The sequence below is a fragment of the Prenolepis imparis genome, unplaced genomic scaffold (genome assembly GCF_030444845.1).
Source record: "Prenolepis imparis isolate NDT839.2.m4 unplaced genomic scaffold, iyPreImpa1.0 SCAF_4, whole genome shotgun sequence".
NCBI classification, from domain to species: domain Eukaryota; kingdom Metazoa; phylum Arthropoda; class Insecta; order Hymenoptera; family Formicidae; genus Prenolepis; species Prenolepis imparis.
The window spans coordinates 1,762,501-1,781,693 of NW_028141162.1; the positions used below are offsets into that span (position 1 = coordinate 1,762,501).

The window sequence follows — 19,193 nt, forward strand, 5'->3', positions numbered from 1 at the left end:
TTTTGCATTTATATCTCGAAACTGCGCAACTCTCGTATTGCACTAAATTTTCAACGATCGCCGGTTTTTTGATCGGTTTCGTACAAAATCATACAATATCTATTGTATCTACGTGTGCGCGACAAACCCGTAGAATAAGTTACGCAAAAGCTCAATTATAAGCTTTTATTTACAGTTCTGAACAATGGACAAGACTGGGTCCGGATAATAAGTATTGTAACAATTTTCGTGAAGCGCAAAAAGGTTTAAAGTCCATAACGATCTTGTATAGAGGAAACCGCCGCGTTTGCGAGCGAGCTGAGCCTTCCGGCGACCTTGTTTACACCTTGACGCACGCTCTCTCGGACATCGTCGAGATCCACGACACCGGCTCTCCCTGCGGTCAGACGCATAGATAACGAAGACGTGGGCGAAGACGGCGTTGAATTTTCAGTGCCGAAATAATCAGCCGACGAAATGCTAGACGAGCCCTCGAAGCGACGCAAATTATTCTTACGTTCCCACTAAAAATTTAAAAGATACTTAAGAATTATTAAAAAAAGGAGCGCCAATATTTTTTTTAAAGTACCAGTAAAGTTTTACAGGAACCATTGATACACTGAAATATAGTTTACACTCACCACATTGTCGGAAGTACTGTCTTGAAAGTATTGTTCCGAACTAATGGCCTTGGCGCTACCGAACTTTTTCTGGGCTTCTCCTTCGATGGTAGACGAAGGTTTCGTGTTGCTCTTGACGTTTGCGATACGGCTGCTTGTGGGAGCTAATCGTTTAGGCGGTTCCGGTTCTGCCACGACCACAACCTCGTCACTACGCGAAGATGGTTTGCTGTTAGCGTAAACCGAGTAAAACTCATCCAAGGTAAAGAAAAGATCAGTTTCTCCTGATAGTACTTCCGCAGTCGTTAACGTTGACGTAGTTTTCGACTCTTGCGTTATTGTCTTCATGTCGCCAAGCGCAGAATGACTCGCGCCACTAACAAGAAAGAGAGAGCATTTATATAAAGTCGCGTTAAATAAATTTTACATAATGAGAAGAACGCAAACTTAGTTACCTTCGTGCATTAAATCCCATTCCAAGCCGTTCTGCTTGCGTGGCTTTTGATGGATCCAACTGCTTCGCTCTCTCCTCTATTTTCTTGGCTTGTTGACTCAAATTTTGCTCATACCGTTGGGCTAAACGCGTGGCGAGCTCCTCCTGCTCTTCTTTCGTCACTTCCTTGTCCTTCTCTTGCGCTTGTTTACGTGCCTCCGCGACGCTCTTCTCTAATTCGTCAAAATTGGTCTTGACTCTTTGAGCTCCTAAACTCCCAGCTTTCTTTCCCAACTAAAATTAAGTTCAAGAAGCAATGATAATTGCGATTTGTCGCATATTATAGTTTTATCATAAATGCACAGACTTACACCACCAGGACGTTTGGATTGTGCTGTTCTGCAACCTATAGTAGGTTTCCTTGCAGTTTGTACGTTTGAAACAGGATCGAAAAGGTTAACGGAAGGACCCAAGGAATTAGAAATGTCTTCTGCTGCACTTTTTTCTGTACTATCAACATTTGGCACAGTATTAAGTGCGAGGAATACTTTTTCTTCCACTGAAATTAACGTATTGTTTTGATGCGAATCTAAATTTTCATGCTGCTTGAAGAAATCTGGCTCGTTTGTCTCTTCTGGCATTATCTCTGTACCTTCCTCTAAATGCAGCTGTAAAAAAAAAGAATTATATTTAAATATAGGATATTCTTAAAATATTTGGCCAAACATTACCATTAATGGACAGTCTAACAGAATTGACACTATTACTTCTATCGTTATTCAATGTCTAATTATATTTGCTTACATTTCTGAATAAATTAAATAATAAAATATTTATATCCTAAATATTTGTTCAGATCAAACAATTTCATATTGAGACGATGGAATATGTTTACTAATTTACAATTAGTTTATAACTTGAGAAGCATCCATTTATTTATATATTCATAATTATGAGATTTTTTTTTCATGATTATAAATCTGAAATTCCCTGGTAAAGTATGGCCAAATATTTTAAATGTATCCTGTATAGATTATTAAATACAAGCAATAAAAAAAATACATATATATTATCCTATTGAAACACATTGTATTAAAAATGTACATGTATATATCAGGTCTTCACAGTGAATCTGTTATAATGATAAGAATGAAAACAAATAACAACACTTTTGTAAACATCAAAATTACACAATTTTGAACAATTTTGTGAATTCTTACATATACTAATAACTGTGCACTGACATTGACTGTATGAGGAAAAATTACATATGTATGTATGTTCATATGAGAAGTAGAAAGCGATTTTTAGAACAGTGCAATAAGCAGATGTTAGTAAAATTCTGAGAAAGAAAAAAAAATGAATTTTAAAAACATTTAGCTCACCATTGTCTTATTTTTTGACGTAGGAAGGGAAACCTATAATATTATCATGTTCATAGTTATGCTAGATCTCTAATAATGTCTCTACTACTAACTATGAATTCAACTACTATTATATATCTATCCGATAAATTTCATACCTTTGTGCCATAACGACGCATTGCTTGGGCGGACGCTTGGCCTAATTTTTCCCTGTACAGCATAGCCGCACGTGAATTATATTTCTGCTGAGCGTCAGTCGTGGTACAGTTGTGTTGTGTAAAGAATTTTTTCTAAAAATTAGCGATACGCGAAAACAGAGGTGAGACATATGGCGATTGAATTACAAATTGTAATTTGATGAAAAAGAAAGAAAAAAAAAGGAGGGAAATTATAAGCTGTGGAGACTAACAGCATTGGTATTACCACCCAGCTGCATGTTCCTGAGGTGCAACCATGTCCAATTTGTGTCAAGTTGCGTAGATTTGACAAAGGTGAGATGCACTCCCAGACTACGATGCACCGCCGAACAGTCGATGCACAAGAAGACTCCGTACGTCACGCTGGCCCATGCTGGATTCTTCGCGTTGCAGTCGAAACATGTCTGAAAGAGTGAAAGGTGTTATTGAGGTAAAATTCCAAAATTACCAAAACATGGAACAATCATTGATAAATTGGACTTTGTACATCATAAATGTGTCCACTGAATATTATACAAATAAATATATATAAATGATCCGTGAAACGTGTAATACAGCTGTTGTTCTATAAATTGGATATGTCATCGCAGGATCCTGGCTTTCGAATATGTGTTACATGATTGGGAGAAATTGCAATCGTATCGTTCAGTTCCACGTTATTTCCCGTATTTATTACTATTGATTTAAATGGCGTTCAAAGACAAACCTTGTTAGTCGAGGTGGCCCGTAGTCTCTTGAAAATCTCCTCGATATCGGCTTTGCTGGGCACAGAATCTGCCATTTTTGACGTGTTGTCAACGTGCGTCACGATAAGATTCTGGGACGCGTGGCGAAAGTCGCTTGCTCGGCGCTAAAGTCACTCGAGCGATGATACGAGTTTTCGCAGGAAAAAGGAGGGAATACAGGAAGTGTTATGAATGCAATAAAAGGCATACGAGGAAAGTGCCAATATATCGCTATGATAGCAGTACACGAATATGTAATTATTTGCGGAGACACGAACCCTTGTGTGACGCTACATTAGACTGCACTATCGACTTTACCAACCGTATCAAGGCGTGCTCTACTTTACCGACTTACTTGAAAATATATCTTTTTGTAAAATTGAAGATATAGATCTAAAAGATTCTCTTTTTTATCAAATTGTAATGCAAAGAAAACAGCAAGATTCGATCTTTTATTTTGATTTCAAGGTGACAAAATATATAAATATATATACACATGTCACGAATGAATGAAACGATGCTGTAATTCTTCATTTATATACATATCTTATAATTTATAATACTTCAACATCTTTTTTTATCTATGGATCCATCTATGGATCGTTGCCCCGTATTTGGCGAATCGCTTACGTTTACTTCCTCTTCTTCCACTTCCATACTGTTCAATCTGAAAGTATTAAAATTATCCCTGTATTTTCTGTGAAAAAAGTTTTATTTAAAAAAAACTTACTCATCCTGTTCGAGGCTGTAGAGCATTTGAAAGCCAGCGTTCAGACTTGGCGGAAATCCCTTTTCAGGATCGAGTAATTGTAACGTCGGAACTTCTCGATATACATTGCCGAACTCGTCTAGTTCCTCGAATTTTAGTTTGCTAGCTGCTTCATCTAGAACCATCCTAAAGAACATCGACAAATGTTATTTTGATGTAAGCAACATTTACTCCATTTGCAAAATTGTTTCTACGGTTCTATGGCCGGTATTCATAGTCCGTTCTTATTTCAAGACCGTCTTAAGTAATGTCTTAAGATGCAAATACGGCTCTGTGATTGGTTAATCACATCTTAAGATTGTACTTAAGACATTCTTAAATATAAGAACCGACTATGAATACCGGCCTATATGCAATACTTAGTATTACTACAAGCATTAAGTTCAAGTTGCCTCTGTTTTTCCATCGTTTCCACGACCTGCTTCCTCATATTCTTTTCAAACTTCAAGACGTACTCCTGGTAATAGTCGTGCAACGCTGCAACTCCTCCCACACCTGTCTCGAGCAGCACTCTTTCTACAGCGTCCTAGTGAAAACAAAAGTTTGTCATGTAAAAAGTGCATAAATATTTTAGTAATTAGATATTCTTCTCATCTTACAGGAAAGCCATGATCCCTCTGTTCAGTTCCTACTTTCAATAAGAGAGTCATTCGTCTTAAAAAGTGATCTGCGATATCGATTAGTGTTTCTATAGCAATATCCGATGAATTTTCGAATCCGATGTGAGCCAACAAAACAGTCATGGTGTATCTCAACAAATTCCTCGCAGTTTGTGGCATCAAATGATGTACAGTGGAATAATCATTAAGTGCATTTCTGAAATGATGCAATTAATAATTATATAATTATACAATACATAATTTAAACTGAGAATGCAACAAATACCCTTTTGATTGAGGTAGAAAAGGAAATAAATTTTTCGAATGTATTTTCTCTTTTGAATCCTGTTCCTCTATGACAGTCATATTTCCAAGCATAGTTCCTTCTTCCTGTAAAAAGAAATTTATCATCGTTACTCTTGAGCAAGTAACATATTAATTTGTGATAAATATTTGAATCGCAAGATGTATTTGAATTCTGTACCATTGTTCGTAATTGTTGATGAAAATTTATGGTATTCAATACATGTAAATTTCCCATTGGTAATCTATAACGAAATAACATTAACAGTTTTCATATATTAGTTTAGCTCATTGTTACAATACATAAATATCATACTCACTGTAGATATTCAGACTGTCTGTCAATCCGGTAATCACAATCCGTGTTGTTTGAATCATCCATGGCTTGTCGCCAGACATTTTCTATAAGATCCGGTGTTATTACTTCCTGCTTGAGCATCTCTCGTGATGGTAACTCGCCCCACAACCCACTTAAGCTTTTGCTAGACTTCATCTGGTGCTTGAAAAAAAACACAAGCAAGTATTATTCATTTGGATTACATTTGTATTTTCATTATTAATAATCTAAATTTAAATTTGTAACAACCTAATAATATATATATATATATATATATTAAAATTTAATTTAATTTAAAAATCAATCTGGTAAAAAAAACCTATTTAAATAAATATTTAAATTAATAATTAATCTATTACATTTGCCTCGATTAAATCACAGTGAGAACAGTTTGATTCATAAAATAGCGAAAAAACCTAGATTGGGAAAATACATCCCCCGTCAGGAGTGCATTTTATTCGAAATGACATCCGTTGGAAATTCCCGCCCGTTGATACCGATGACGTGCTGTCGCGTCAGCGGAACGTAGTCACTTTCGTGTCGATCGAAAACGGCGATGCAAGGCTTTTCGACTAGTCCGCGATTCCCACATCTTACCGGATGATCATCGAGCGCGACGCGAAAGGTTCTTCCCCAGGTAGTGTGACAATCCTCGCGCGTCCAGCGGGAAACTTCACGTTCCGCCGATGAGCATCTGTACTTGCGCGACGAGACAACTTCCCCGACACCTTACAGCTAGGTTAAAATCGTTTATATACGTCACGGTGCGGCGCCATGTTCGAACAGAACGATTCGCCCAACGATCGCGAGCGGGCGGCTCTTTGATGTATTTGAAATTTGAACGGGAAGAGAAGCAATAAATAAAAAAGTGCGCGAAAGCGAGCTTCGTCGCGTCTAATCGTTTATTGACGTCCCAAACGTCAAACGTCAAGAGCGTTCGAGAGTAACGCGACACTCGAGAATCACATGACAATGTACGTGTCGCTTCGTGTTCGTATATAACAACGTATGTCCAGCCGTGTTATCGTGCGCACAAAGAAAGTAATCGATAGAGATTACGGAAACAACGAAGATTATCTTCATGCCGCGATCGCGTCGAACGCGAGTTAGTCCTTTGTTCAAGAGTCTTGATTTTACGATGGAATCCGCGGCGGTCTCGGTCCTGAAACGCGCGGTCGAGATGGATAAGGAGGAAAAATTTACCCTGGCGTTGGTATTGTATCAGGAAGGCGTGCAGATACTCCTCGACGCTGTAAAAGGTACGATGTATACGACATTTTTACGCTTCTCTCTCTCTCTCTCTCTCTCTCTCTCTCTCTCTCTCTCTCTCTCTCTCTCTCTCTCACGCGCGCGCGCGCGCGCGCAAAACCTCTCTGTTACGTTAAAAATGCTATATTATTGTTACTATCCTCTTGATCAAGAAGCTCAAGAATCGATAATAAAACGATGCAGAAACAAAGGAGGCCTACAAGGTGGAGTACCTCACGACCAAGGCGAAGGAGTATCTGGACAGAGCCGAGAAGGTGAAGAGGCTCATTATCACGAGGAAATCGGCCGGCATATACAGGGAATTGAGTAAGATCGAGAGTGGATCGACAGGACATGGTTACGCAAGTGTTTTTGGCAGATTCCTGGACGGTACCGTCACATACATCAACATCGAGGATCCGTATATACGAGCCTTTCACCAGGTGTGTATATGCTCTGCGTGTCTCATTCCAGTCTCGTTTATTATAGAATATTATCAGATTTACAAGTTTCGAAAACTTTGCAAGCTCGTAGTTTTTGCTAAATTGAATAAAAAACCATGTTTAGTCAACATAGTTTCGCAAATCAATCCTTTCCAGAATGAACAGTCATTTTGAAAATATATGTGTTACCTAGTCGTTTACACTTTAATCATGTTTCTTTAAAGAAAATTTAATAAAAGAAAAATATAATAAATAAAGTGCCAGAAATGCATATTTAATAAGATTACAATTATTATTATTTTTTAAAGTTTTACATAATTCATATTCTTTTTATTCATTTTTTATTAAATTATTTTTTATTCAGTTTAGCGAGCCTGTAAAATTTGGTACCATCTTTTCCTAATATCCTATAGATTAATTTATAAGAAATTATTGTGCACTAATTGCAGTATTTCGTCTATAGTGTCAGAATCTGGTTAGACTATGCGAGCTGGCTGTTCAAAAATGCTGCGCACTATCCAGGATATCCCTGCTAACAACTTACGAGTCGGAGGACTCTAACCAAATTTCTAGATTGGCTGAATTGAAAGAAAGTTTAGCATCTCGCCAGATCTCTTTTGATTTTTCCTTTTCTGAAACATTGCACGACAGACAAATTACGTAAGGCTGACAACATAGTTAATGTGGATTGAAAATTTTGTTCTTACATTCTTTCATTCAGGTAATCCCTTACTTTATTTCACAGATTGAGTAACGGATGGGTGATAAAAATTGGACGTGGATTAGACTATTTTAAAGCGCCAGAGGGCAAATTTGTTCTTGGATCGTGTGATCTAGAATTAAGACCATGCTTGGAGACTACCATAGACATTTTTCACAAGAATCAGCTTCAAAATGAGACAAGATAGAGCTTAACATCAATTGACAATAAAAATATGGTTAATATTTTTTTATATAATTTTCATGAATGTGTTTTATATATACATATATTATGACATATATTTAGCGTGTGATAATGATATGAGGCATCCCTATTTTTACAATATATATTCTTATCCCTGCGACATACGATATGTGTGGAGTAAAATATATTTGTACATATTTAACAAAGACTTACTTGCTTCTGGCATATTATTTTTTTAAATATAAATCGCGATTATAAAATATGTAAGACATAATATGTACAGACTTCTTTTTCATGTTACGCTATATCTCAGTTATTTGAAATTGTACAACTCTCTCCGCCATAATAGATTTTCCTTTTTTTTTTTCCAGAGTCCTCTTTCCTCAGTCCAGTGTGCTGTGATCCTTTGCCTTGGCGATTCCGATTTGCTTCGCAGCCTTCTTACACGCTCGTCTCAACGACCTGGTGTATTTTAAGAAACCTGTTTCCACTTGCATCTCCTCCTCCGTTTGGATATTGTTGACTCTGCATGGTCCTGTGAGACAATCTCCGCCACCGATCGCGACCACTTGCCTCGCAATCTCCGGTTCCACGCACAGTCTGGTCAGCGCGGCCGCCGCGGTGATCTCCAGCCTTCGGTATGCGTCCTCCAGACCTGGTGGTCTCATACGGAGAAAGGAGACCAGCGCTACGGAGGCTCGGGCCCCGGCCAGATGCGACCGACCTTCAGGAACGCGCGCCAACTCGCCGATCAGAGCGGCAACCTGCTCCATCAACCAGACGTTATCTCCGACGGATTTCTTCACGCTTCGCAAGAGTTTCCTCACACTATCCTGCTCCAGGATGATCCCGACACATAGCCTCGATTTAGATAAGTGATGCAACGCTGCGGCGGCCAATAATAACGTTTGAGCGCAATCAGAGCTCTCGATTAACCGGTTCAGCGATGGAATTAAGGAATTTGCGAAAGGTTCGAGACACGGCAGACCCCGCGCGTCGGTCCACGGTGCTGTGATCTGCACCACTAAGGCGGTAGCTTCAATCTTCTCCTTTTCGGAAGATTCTACTTCTAGAAGATCCGTCAGAATCTCGGGACCGCCGTCTCGCGCAAAGTGCTCGATCGCCGTCGTGGAAGAGCATACGCTGGCCAGAGCGCGTAAGGTGAGAGCGACAAAGTCGTTTGAAGACGCTCGACCGGTGCTGATAAGGCACGTCAAGAGGGCCTTTATACCGGAACATCGGGCTATGCTGCTTCCTGCGCGAGGATCCGATAATCCTAAAGCCGTGAGGGCCGCTAGAGCTCCTCTAGCTACGCTGTCGTCCTGCCGCGGAGCCTCTTCGAGACCGCGGATGATTTTCTATAAAAAATTTTATTTATTAGACAATTAATTTACGGCTACTTAGGTCGATGAGTGTAATCGCAAAAATATAATTTGACCAACCTCGATGTAAAAGTCCAAACGCGTGTCGATCGTGCAGTCGACGTAAGCCTTCATACTTTGCAACTGCGCGAGTATGCTTCTCAAACTACCCTGCTGAATCCTGCGAGGAGGAGGCGCCCTTAACTGAGAGAGGACCGAGAAAGCGGCTTCCTCTATGCTCCGAAGCAGCTCCATTTCGGACCTACCGCTTTCCAGCCGTGTTATCTTCCTACACAATAACGAAATACATATAATTGACATGTGATCCGTATATCTCTCCATGTAAGACGAAGAAACAAAGGACCCGGACTCACTCGACGATGCTCCGGTAATGTTGCTCGAAACGTTCCGCGCTGACTAGGAGCTTGCTCGCAGCGGCGGTAGCCGTGGAGGACAACATCTTGAGGTCTCGCGCGTGAATCCCGCCGGAAAGTCCCGCCATCCGACTTCGCGGCAGAGTCTTGCTCTGCAGGGTACTGCCGCACTCGTTCTCGGTCTCTATACGGAGATCGGTCAGCCACGCTCTCATGGACGACGATTGACGATAATGCCAGGAATTCAGCACCTCCCTGCCTGCAGCGATCGCGTCCGCCGCGGGGTCTGCACTAAGACTCCGCGATCTCGCTGATGAAGATGACAGCTGTACGCTATCCTCCGGTGGTTCGGACGCGTACAGAAAATCGCCCAGACGTTCGCTATCCTCCAGCGAAACGGACACCTTAGACTCGTCGCTCCGCTCCTCGTTGATCCTGGAAAAAGAAAGGGAAACCCGTGAGTTCTCGGTAAGTTTTTGTATTAAAATGAAATGTATAGAGATCTTATTTTTCAAATATTATTCTCTCGATCATCCGTTTCGTTGTCGCTACCTTAAACGAGCCATAGCGACTCGACTCCAGCATCATGACACGACTGTTATCATTCTGCCACTCCGGCGAAACTCTCGCGACACAATATACCCTACTCTGAATCTATCTGTCACCGCTGACTTTTTTTTCCGGAAACGTCGGTGGCCGGGAGCGATTTAATGGAATGCGAGAGCTGACTAATCGCGTTGAACGCTCTCTCTCCTCGAGAGCTGCGACTGCAGGCGATGACTAATTTCGTTGTATTGTAATCCGTCCACCTGTGCAACGGCGTTATAAAACTGAATTCCTCGTAGATACGCTGTCGCGCACCCGGCCAAGGAGCCCGGGCTTCGACTTCGACCTCTCGCGCGCTCATTCATTTACGTATTCTTCTCTCGCGCTCCGCGCGTTGTTGCGTTGAGTCACGTACGGCACGAATGGAACACGTTGACTAACGGAAAAAAATCAGCGTCTGCACGAGGATTCGGATCCTGATTTCCTAAGGCGAACTCGACACACCCAAAGGAATCGAACCCTCTTTGATGCCCCTTTTCGCGTTCTAATATATATGTAATTCGCGATGGAACTTGATTTGTAAATCATCTTCTACGAGAGATACGCGGGATACAAGATGCGTATGTAAAATATATTATAAGGAAACTTGTCGTCTCGAATTATGAGAGATAGATGTAGGTTTGATATAGAAAACCCATATATACGCAGCATGCATAGAAGAGTTGATTACTTTTTTTGTACTATTTTTTTCTCCATTCACATCTCGTTATACTCGAGATATAACAAGTCCAATCGTGTGTGTGTGTGTGTGTGTATATATGTTTCCGGTACAATTTACATGATTGCGTTATTAGCATAGCTAGTACGATCGCCTTACTGGTGCTCTTTAATCAAATCGCGACACAGCGGATACGCGATCTGATAAATAATCATTCTGTCCGGAGGCAAGAATAAGAGGAAGCCGAGATCGCGCGTGTATTTCATTTATCAACATCGAGATTTGAAAACTCATACCTCTCGTTACACATAGGTGAAAGATCCTTGTATAGGAGTTGTACGCACGAAAGAGAGGACGCGATGCGCATACAATGGTTCGACGATAAGGCCAAAGGCGCGACTTGACGATTCAAGGACTGATAATCATCCTCAATGATACTCTCCGAGTCTCTGACGCATCTCTCGATTATTACGATCGGCGAGACGAAGAGGGAAACGATTCTCAAACGTGTGTCATCGCTTACGACACCTATATACAACGTGTTACACATGCATCATATTTTTTTTTGATTGAAGAAAGGGACGAGCGCGAGATAGCGACGACCAAGTCGCATTCCTATCGAATTGGCTCATTTCTTCAATCTTATCGCGCCACTCGTTTCTCAAAGAAACGTCTTCGAAACTTCATGACTTGCGTGACACAATTTCGCAGGTAAACATTACCGTGAATGATATCGACAGCGCAGTTTTTTTCCCGCGGAATTCCAAACACGCGCTGAATCAGGATCGATTGTTCTTGTAATCGTTCGATATTTCGGCAACGTGTATATGAAATAAGGTGAATGATCGCTCGTCAAATAGCTGCGAAAATCGCGCGATGATTTTTTTTCCATTAAATTTTCATCAAAGGAGAGCCTATCAATATCTTTTTTCTCCTTTATTCACACAATTAACTCTTCTGCATAATTTTTTCCATCAATGTATGGGTACCTGGATGCCAACTGTGTTTTCAACACATTACACATGATAAAAATTATCATGTGTAATGTATTGAAAACATAATTATGTTAATAATTAATAATTAATTATTAATAATTATATTAATAATTTTTTTATAGCAGCTGTTGGACATCGAATGTTCTTTCCAATTATATTTAGGAGGTTTTCGAATACAAAGGCCCTTTGTATTTTATTTCGGGCGGAGAAAAGTTCTATGACACATTTTTAATTTAATTGAAAATTGCTTCAGGTACCCGTTCATTAACACAAGGATTAAATATAAATGGCTTATGTTTTATATTATTCGCTTACCTCTCTCCCCGCGACAGACTCCTCGTAGATGGCTCGAAACGATCTTTCGCGAATGTCCTGGAATGCTTTGGCGTGGACGTGTGCTTCGGCATTGAAGGAGATCCCTCCTCCAGCCATGCAATTCCCATAGATTGCATCCTACGCTGCCTCGTTCTTTTTCTTCTTCTTAGTTTTCGTCGCGGAGTCACGTTTTCATATCCCTCCGAGCAGTCTGATCTCTCGGAATCGGAGAACCCAGAGTCTTGGCTTCTGAGATCTTGGCTCGAAGGGCTATAGGATCTATTTCCGGTGACGGTTTTACGCTCTTCCTGTACGTCCATTTCCACCATTCTGGAATATTAAAATATTATATGTTTAAAATATCATTAATTCCTCATTTAATAAATATTAAAATGTAATAGAGGTACGATATTATTAATATATAATATATATTTTTTTCTCTCTATATTATCAATGTAATTTTTTTTTAATTTATACACATTTTATTATTTATTATTTAATTATTGTTAGACACATCGATTATTTATTTTTACATATATCTTACTTAAAAAATATTAATATTTAATATTTTTTAAATTACTAAATATATGTCTTTTTATTGTTAATGATATTTTGAATTGTAATTTTTTTCGTGACAATTATTTAACGGCAGACTTATATTATTTCACGTACCTACGATGTGCAATACTTTCATCGCGTGTCAACGAAATTTGACACGCGTCCTGTTTTGGACTCTCGTCGCTCTGATTATAGACACGTATCGCGGTAATATTCGCACCATCGATCGTGTCGTTCTCCGATCTGTTGGTGGAATCTTCTTCCTCTTCTTCTTCATTTCCCTTTTCATTGAAAGAGCGACGCGAAGGCTCGTTTCTCTCTATAAAACGAACCTCGTTCTCCAGATCGCGCGAAGCCATTTGCTCGAAGAACACCTTACTCTGGTATCTCTTGAACGCACTCATGTTTTCACCACTTTGCCTTCATTCGATGAATCACAAAACACTCGCACCGAAATAAACCGAAACGAGAAGAAAAGAAAGCACAATTTTTTGCAAAAAGAAATGTCCAATCTCTTCTCTTATATAAATTTTTTCAATTTATTTTATTATATTTGCAGGACGCGGGACGAACGAGGAAGCTCCCCGATAAATGTCCCGGCGGGATCTCGAGGTGATGCGCTACCAGGGTGCAACGCTATGTTACTGCAACGGGGTGTTTTCACGACTCAGCGGAGCGAAACGACCCTCCCACGGCTTGGTGGTCGCGTGCGGCTGCTTGGAGAACCGTATGGTGTCCGTCGTAACCCCCATAGGTCTGCTGCTTAATGGTGAGTCTCGCATGCGACACGTATATTTATATACTCTTCTTCCTCTTCGGATCCCGATCTTCACAGAACGCGTACAAACTTCGTAAAAGTTCTATTAAAAAAAAAAGAACAGAACGTAATATATAGAGATTCTCTATTCCAATATCTCTGTTCGATTTAATTAAACAAATAATTAATTATATTAATATTATATAATTATTATATATATTATATATTATTAATATTATTAATATATCATAATAATATTAATAATATATTATTAATATTATTAATATATCATATTATTATTAATACATTATATTATTATATATATTATTAATACATTATATATAATATTATATATATTAATATTATTTAACTTTGATTTTAATTAAATTAAATCGCGAACCTGTGAAGATCACTTTCTGCTGATGTGCTCCGAGAGTATCTCGGCGAGATTCTTTTTCTTTCGCGAGTATAAACGCACGTACGACTAATTTATCAGCGGTGCGATGATTGACCCAAGCGCGTTAATGCCCCACAATTGACTGACTCCCGGGCTCGACTTCCGACTTCCTTGTCGCGCGCGCGACTCGATCTCCTCCTCGTGTACGATCTCTCCCCGCCCCAAAAGCCAAGTCGTGTGAAAACGCAGCGGTGCTCCTCCTCTCCCCTTTGTCGACTTCATGGGGGCAGCTTGCACGACCGCTGCCTTCCCCTTCACGAGCGCACACACGCGTGCATATAATATCGTCCGTGCGTAACCGTCAAATCGTAACGAGGTGCGCACTCTCTTTTACACGAGAGATGCGATGTAAGGTCTTTAATTGACCTTCGATAGTTTGATCTGGGCTCTAATATGCAAAATAATCGATCTATATATGAAGGCAATTTTTGTTTAGCCACCCTCTTTTGTAAACGACGCAACGATATTGGAATATTTATAATTTATATAATTATAATATTCACAGATAATGAAATTAGCGTTTTTTTATTTCTTGATATAGTGACTGCATTAGAACTTTATTTTACGCGGCTGATTAAAAAGTTTGATAATAAAAAAAGTAATTAGAAATCATAAAAGAAAATTGAACGGATCATTTCGTTCTGAAAGAGCAAATTAATTAATTAATAATAATAAATATATGAATAAGTAAGAAATGCAGAAACATTTCTTGATCATACATTTTAATTATCAACTTACAAAATATATATATTGAAATTAATAAATAAATATTAATATATGAGAACAGAATCTCCCGATAAATATTTATAGGTATGCAAATGTTAGAATTTAGCGAAAGGCTAAATCTTTCAAAGAAAAAAAAAAAGCGTGTGACATTTTCAAGTACAAAGTAAGTTTAAAGATAAAATGGGAAGTCGCTTAAAATTCATGTTCAATAATAACCATTTGCCGTCGAACTTCCATAGTGTCGATTCGCGAACGAGGAGTAACAATACACTTTCAACAATCAAGCCTCTGTGCACAGTAGGAGGCGCAGGAAGACGCTTTTATTTTACTTGTTTTACTTGTCAAAGGCGATAAGTCTTGTCTCCTCGAAGACGATCCGACATCATTGGCGTAGTCAGTCGCAAAAAAGAAATTCGAAAGAAGACCGACTCGCTCCGAAAAGCTGAAGGAAGATGTTCACGAAATCACGCCAATGGTGTTTTTAAGGGCCAGGTGCGTGACTATCGTTACCCCCGGTATGTGCGCGATCGAACGGGGGTCCGGAGTCCGGCCCCCTCGGAAACGACTCTCTATGCTAGCCTCTATTTCCCCCCCAGAGTACACGATGTGGAGGCACGCGCCATTCGGGACATCTGCGTCTGTAAAACGCCTGCCCTAATGCGTCACGCGTGAGACTTGATGAATCACACGCATTCGTATCCGTGTTAAACTTTAAAGGAATTTCAATAATTTTTTAGCATGTACACACATGGAGAAGTCTAGTCGCACTCACAGTAGAGTAATTTTGAATTTAAGGACATGATGCTGAAATTTGAATCAATCAATGAATCATCATTCAGTCGAGGACATTGATGCTGAAATTTAAAAGGCTCGGAAAAGAGAGAGGGCATTTAAATTTTCTATTGTGAAATCTTTACTTTGATTTGACTTCAACATTCGTATCCGTGTTAAACTTTAAGGCTCCTGGGTGCTCACCGCGGCCATATTGGATTGTGACGTCAGAGGCGAGAAAGCACACGCTGAAAATTCTTAGATGCCATTTTTTAATGAAAAGATATTTCGATTAAACAGCACTTCAGATGGCTTTAGCACACTCTTAAAAACCCCCGAAAACTATCCTTTTCCCTTTATAATCAATCAACATCTGTAAAATGATCGAAATGTCAGACTTTGACATGCGGAATGACTGCGCATGTGCAAAGACCAGACGGACTGGGCTTCATAATATTACATTTTACAGCTGTTGATTGATTATAAAGGGGAAAGGATAGTTTTCGGGATTTTTTAAGAGTGTGCTAAAGCCATCTGAAGTACTGTTTCATCGAAATACTTTTTTATTTCGAAATGGCATCTAAGAAATTTTAGCGTGTGTTTTCTCGCTCTGACGTCACGATTTCCACATGGTCGGAAAGGAGCCAGGAGCCTTAAAGGAATTTCAATAAATTTTTTAGCACAATTTTTACACACACACATGGAGAGACCTAGTCGCACTCACAGTAGAGTAATTTTGAATTTATTGTTTAATTAAAGGACATGATGCTGAAATTTGAATCAATCAATGAATTTTATCATTCAGTCGAGGACATTGATGCTGAAATTTAAAAGGCTCGGAAAAGAGAGAGAGCATTTAAACTTTCTATTGTGAAATCTTTACTTTAATTTGACTTTAACTTTGCTGAAGATAAAAAAAAATGGTGATTTTTGCGCTACTGGATAGACGTATTTATAAATGTGATAAATCGCGAATTGTTGTTTGTGTGTGATATAGGCATGCGATGAATGACACGTCAAGGTAAAACCTCGTTAACGAGGTTTCGTTAATTGACGAAGATCGAGGCTATCGATAAGTACAGAGAGAATTTTCTCTTAGAATTTACCCTGAAAATCATAGTAATCGTGGGACAATATGGTATAAAAAGAATTTTATAAATATGTTTGATTAATTTTACTATACTTTTAGTCATTTTTACTATACTTTTAGTAAAATTAATCAAACATATTTTATATTTTATTGTGATGGATATTATTTTTTAATGTGATAAATATTAATCAGAGAAATTCTCATAAAATTCTTTCCATACCATATTGTCCCACGGTTACCATGATTTTCAAGGTAAATTCTAAGAGAAAATTCTCTCTCTGTGTAGGAAATATCGAAGTCGCTAATGAAGAAGTATAGTAATGGTATAATGGATAATCTCGACGCTTTTATCGTTATTCTAGAGATTGTCAGGCTACGGCCGGTATTCTCTCTTCTCATTGTCTACGCGAAATACGCGTACATATACATACATTCATCGACGATGATCCCAGCCGTGCGTCTTGTAGAAGCGCGAAGGGGTCCTCGTACGACCCCTATTGTACGGATAGGGGACAGATGCGTACGAACCGTTACATGAAAGCGCGTGCGCTGCGTACACATCTGTGGACGTTTGAATTTCGATGACATTTCGAATTTAGGGTGAACACCGATGATTGATTCCTGCAGGAATTTTTATCTCAATATATGTAATTGTTCAGGATTCAATATTATTCGAAAATTAAATCGCGAAATATGAGAAAATGTTCAAGTAATCGAAATAAAATGTGTGATAATATATTTTAACATTTGAAATATTATAATATATATTATATTCGATTATATAATATATATTATTGATGAAAGAAAAATCTAATAAGTATATTTATTAATATATAACATTTTTTTATAATTAATTGAAATTTGCAGCTATTTATTAATTCATAAATCGAGAAAAAAAATCATCATTTCAAATCTCTCTAAATATTAACTTTATTTATATAATTTATATTATTTATATTATCTGAACTCGTGAACTCGAAAGAAGCATTTTCGTTTATGACATTTCCGAATAGTGTTTTCATTTTTTCTCCATCCTTAAGGTAAGTAGAAAAAAAGAATATACTCCTAAAAATTAGCTACCTATTTTTGAAATGTTGCATGTGTAAAATTTTTATTTACAGAATAATTGAATTATTTTCTTAATATATATTTTTTTTTAAATTCTGGTATCTAATTTACAAGATAAATGTCAAGAAATTATAAGCGCCTGTAAATATTCAATCTTTTTTGTAACCGATGTGCGCGTGACTTAATCCGGTATTCATAATAGTTCTTATATTTAAGACTGCTTAAGTACAATCTTAAGATGTGATTAACCAATTACAGAGCCGTATTTGCATCTTAAGACATTACTTAAGACGGCCTTGAAATAAGAACGGACTATGAATACCGGCCTTACATACGGTGTATTTTACTTGTAGCCTAGTTAGTGGCATATTTATGATTTTGTTTCGGGATGAGGGGGGAAGGTTGGAGTTCTGAGAACGAACGAATTATTAAACCAAATTTATACTTAACATTAAATAATTGACTAGTGTTTTGCTTAATAACCGTGCTGCATAAGTGCGAAAATGCTGACAGCATGCTTACGTCAGTTAGAACTTGGATGAAGGCGTGAAGAGGGGCTAAAGCTTCTTTCATAAATACGCCACTGAACCTAGGATATGTGAAAATGATAATTTGATTAATTGTATTAGGTATAATTTAGAAAATTTACATTGTAATAGTTTGGTATTTAATGGAAAATGTAAATTTTAATGATATTTTTGTTATATCTAAGAGAAAACAAACTTTTCTATATTATTAAACGTCGTACATCGGACAAGTATGAATCCTGCATAAGAACATGCGCGTTGCATATGCAGTTTGATATTACAGGTCGGCCAACTTTATCATTATTTCGTTCGAAGAAGATATAGTCCTCATTGATCACGTTGCAATTGATTACAACGACTCGCAGTGACCGATGCGTGGAGTTTCTCTACTAGACCAATCAATGAAAAGGTTCTGTGTTGAATTGGCCAATTGGCAACGTGGACTAACGTGGATATGATTCCGTTTGAAGATGCGGTCGACTCTATCTTATTTCGTTTCGAAAAGGGGAAATCCCTTCTCTTTTCTCGATTAAAATTTATCTCTAGGGAATTCCTCCCACAATTTATCTTTGTATTGAAGAGGGTATAAATATCGCGACGGTCACAAGTTGCGTCTTAAACCCGGTGATATTTTGTTGCGAATGGAACGTGGCCTTCACTGTCAATTAAAATTTACTGAAATCTTCATACAAGTTTTCATCCAGCTGAAAAGAAAGTAAGTCATACACATTTGCTTTATTAATTTTTAGTGTGTCTATAAATTATTTTTAAATTTCTAAAAAAATTTTTTTTTTTTTTTTAATACTTTATACTTACAAGTTTAAAATATAAAAAGAGTAATAGCAACAAAGTAATATATAAAATTATGGTAATATGTAAAATAAAGATAATATGTAGAGATAATAACATTTTATTGAATGTTTGTTAAAAAGAATTATTATTTATAAAAAGTCTGTTAAAGAATTTATATAATTTAAAAAAAATACGTGACTTCGAATAATTAACAATC

At 38.1% G+C, this 19,193-nt stretch overlaps 5 protein-coding genes across 9 annotated transcripts in view; 2 read left to right on the forward strand and 3 right to left on the reverse strand.

Annotated features, from left to right (window-relative positions):
- Positions 1-151: 151 nt before the first annotated feature.
- Positions 152-3,619, reverse strand: Arfgap3 (ADP-ribosylation factor GTPase activating protein 3). 2 transcript variants are annotated; one of them, XM_083035286.1, is made up of 8 exons: positions 3,300-3,619; positions 2,806-2,997; positions 2,555-2,686; positions 2,418-2,450; positions 1,404-1,700; positions 1,055-1,326; positions 621-975; positions 152-503 (listed from the first exon to the last, which is right to left on the reverse strand). In XM_083035286.1, the coding sequence occupies exons 1-8, from the start codon at positions 3,372-3,374 to the stop codon at positions 246-248; spliced, it is 1,614 nt and encodes a 537-aa protein (XP_082891412.1). In that variant the 5' UTR covers positions 3,375-3,619; the 3' UTR covers positions 152-245. The 2 variants fall into 2 exon arrangements, with proteins under 2 accessions (XP_082891412.1, XP_082891413.1); XM_083035287.1 differs by lacking the exon at positions 2,418-2,450 and having other exon boundaries at positions 3,300-3,618.
- A 132-nt stretch (positions 3,620-3,751) lies between these two features.
- Positions 3,752-6,614, reverse strand: LOC145934673 (uncharacterized). 3 transcript variants are annotated; one of them, XM_083035301.1, is made up of 8 exons: positions 6,530-6,614; positions 5,310-5,488; positions 5,171-5,234; positions 4,973-5,076; positions 4,687-4,903; positions 4,480-4,613; positions 4,049-4,213; positions 3,752-3,985 (listed from the first exon to the last, which is right to left on the reverse strand). In XM_083035301.1, exons 2-8 carry the CDS (start codon positions 5,480-5,482, stop codon positions 3,883-3,885), a joined length of 960 nt encoding a protein of 319 aa, XP_082891427.1. In that variant the 5' UTR covers positions 5,483-5,488; positions 6,530-6,614; the 3' UTR covers positions 3,752-3,882. The 3 variants fall into 3 exon arrangements, with proteins under 3 accessions (XP_082891427.1, XP_082891425.1, XP_082891426.1); XM_083035299.1 differs by lacking the exon at positions 6,530-6,614 and adding an exon at positions 5,924-6,065; XM_083035300.1 differs by lacking the exon at positions 6,530-6,614 and adding an exon at positions 5,743-5,884.
- LOC145934679 (MIT domain-containing protein 1-like) lies at positions 6,408-8,226 on the forward strand. The gene is made up of 4 exons (XM_083035316.1): positions 6,408-6,585; positions 6,779-7,017; positions 7,481-7,677; positions 7,763-8,226. Exons 1-4 carry the CDS (start codon positions 6,408-6,410, stop codon positions 7,923-7,925), a joined length of 777 nt encoding a protein of 258 aa, XP_082891442.1. The 3' UTR covers positions 7,926-8,226.
- A 5-nt stretch (positions 8,227-8,231) lies between these two features.
- Positions 8,232-13,353, reverse strand: Insc (INSC spindle orientation adaptor protein). 2 transcript variants are annotated; one of them, XM_083035272.1, is made up of 5 exons: positions 12,903-13,353; positions 12,231-12,560; positions 9,657-10,091; positions 9,364-9,571; positions 8,232-9,279 (listed from the first exon to the last, which is right to left on the reverse strand). In XM_083035272.1, exons 1-5 carry the CDS (start codon positions 13,190-13,192, stop codon positions 8,305-8,307), a joined length of 2,238 nt encoding a protein of 745 aa, XP_082891398.1. In that variant the 5' UTR covers positions 13,193-13,353; the 3' UTR covers positions 8,232-8,304. The 2 variants fall into 2 exon arrangements, with proteins under 2 accessions (XP_082891398.1, XP_082891399.1); XM_083035273.1 differs by lacking the exons at positions 12,231-12,560; positions 12,903-13,353 and adding an exon at positions 11,217-11,485.
- Positions 13,354-13,419: 66 nt separating this feature from the next.
- The window catches only part of Eya (eya transcriptional coactivator and phosphatase 2), a 78,248-nt gene continuing 72,474 nt past the window's right edge, over positions 13,420-19,193 (forward strand). Inside the window, exon 1 of the mRNA XM_083035291.1 lies at positions 13,420-13,557. The gene's annotated coding sequence lies outside the window, so the exon portion shown is untranslated. The remainder of the gene's footprint in view (positions 13,558-19,193) is intronic.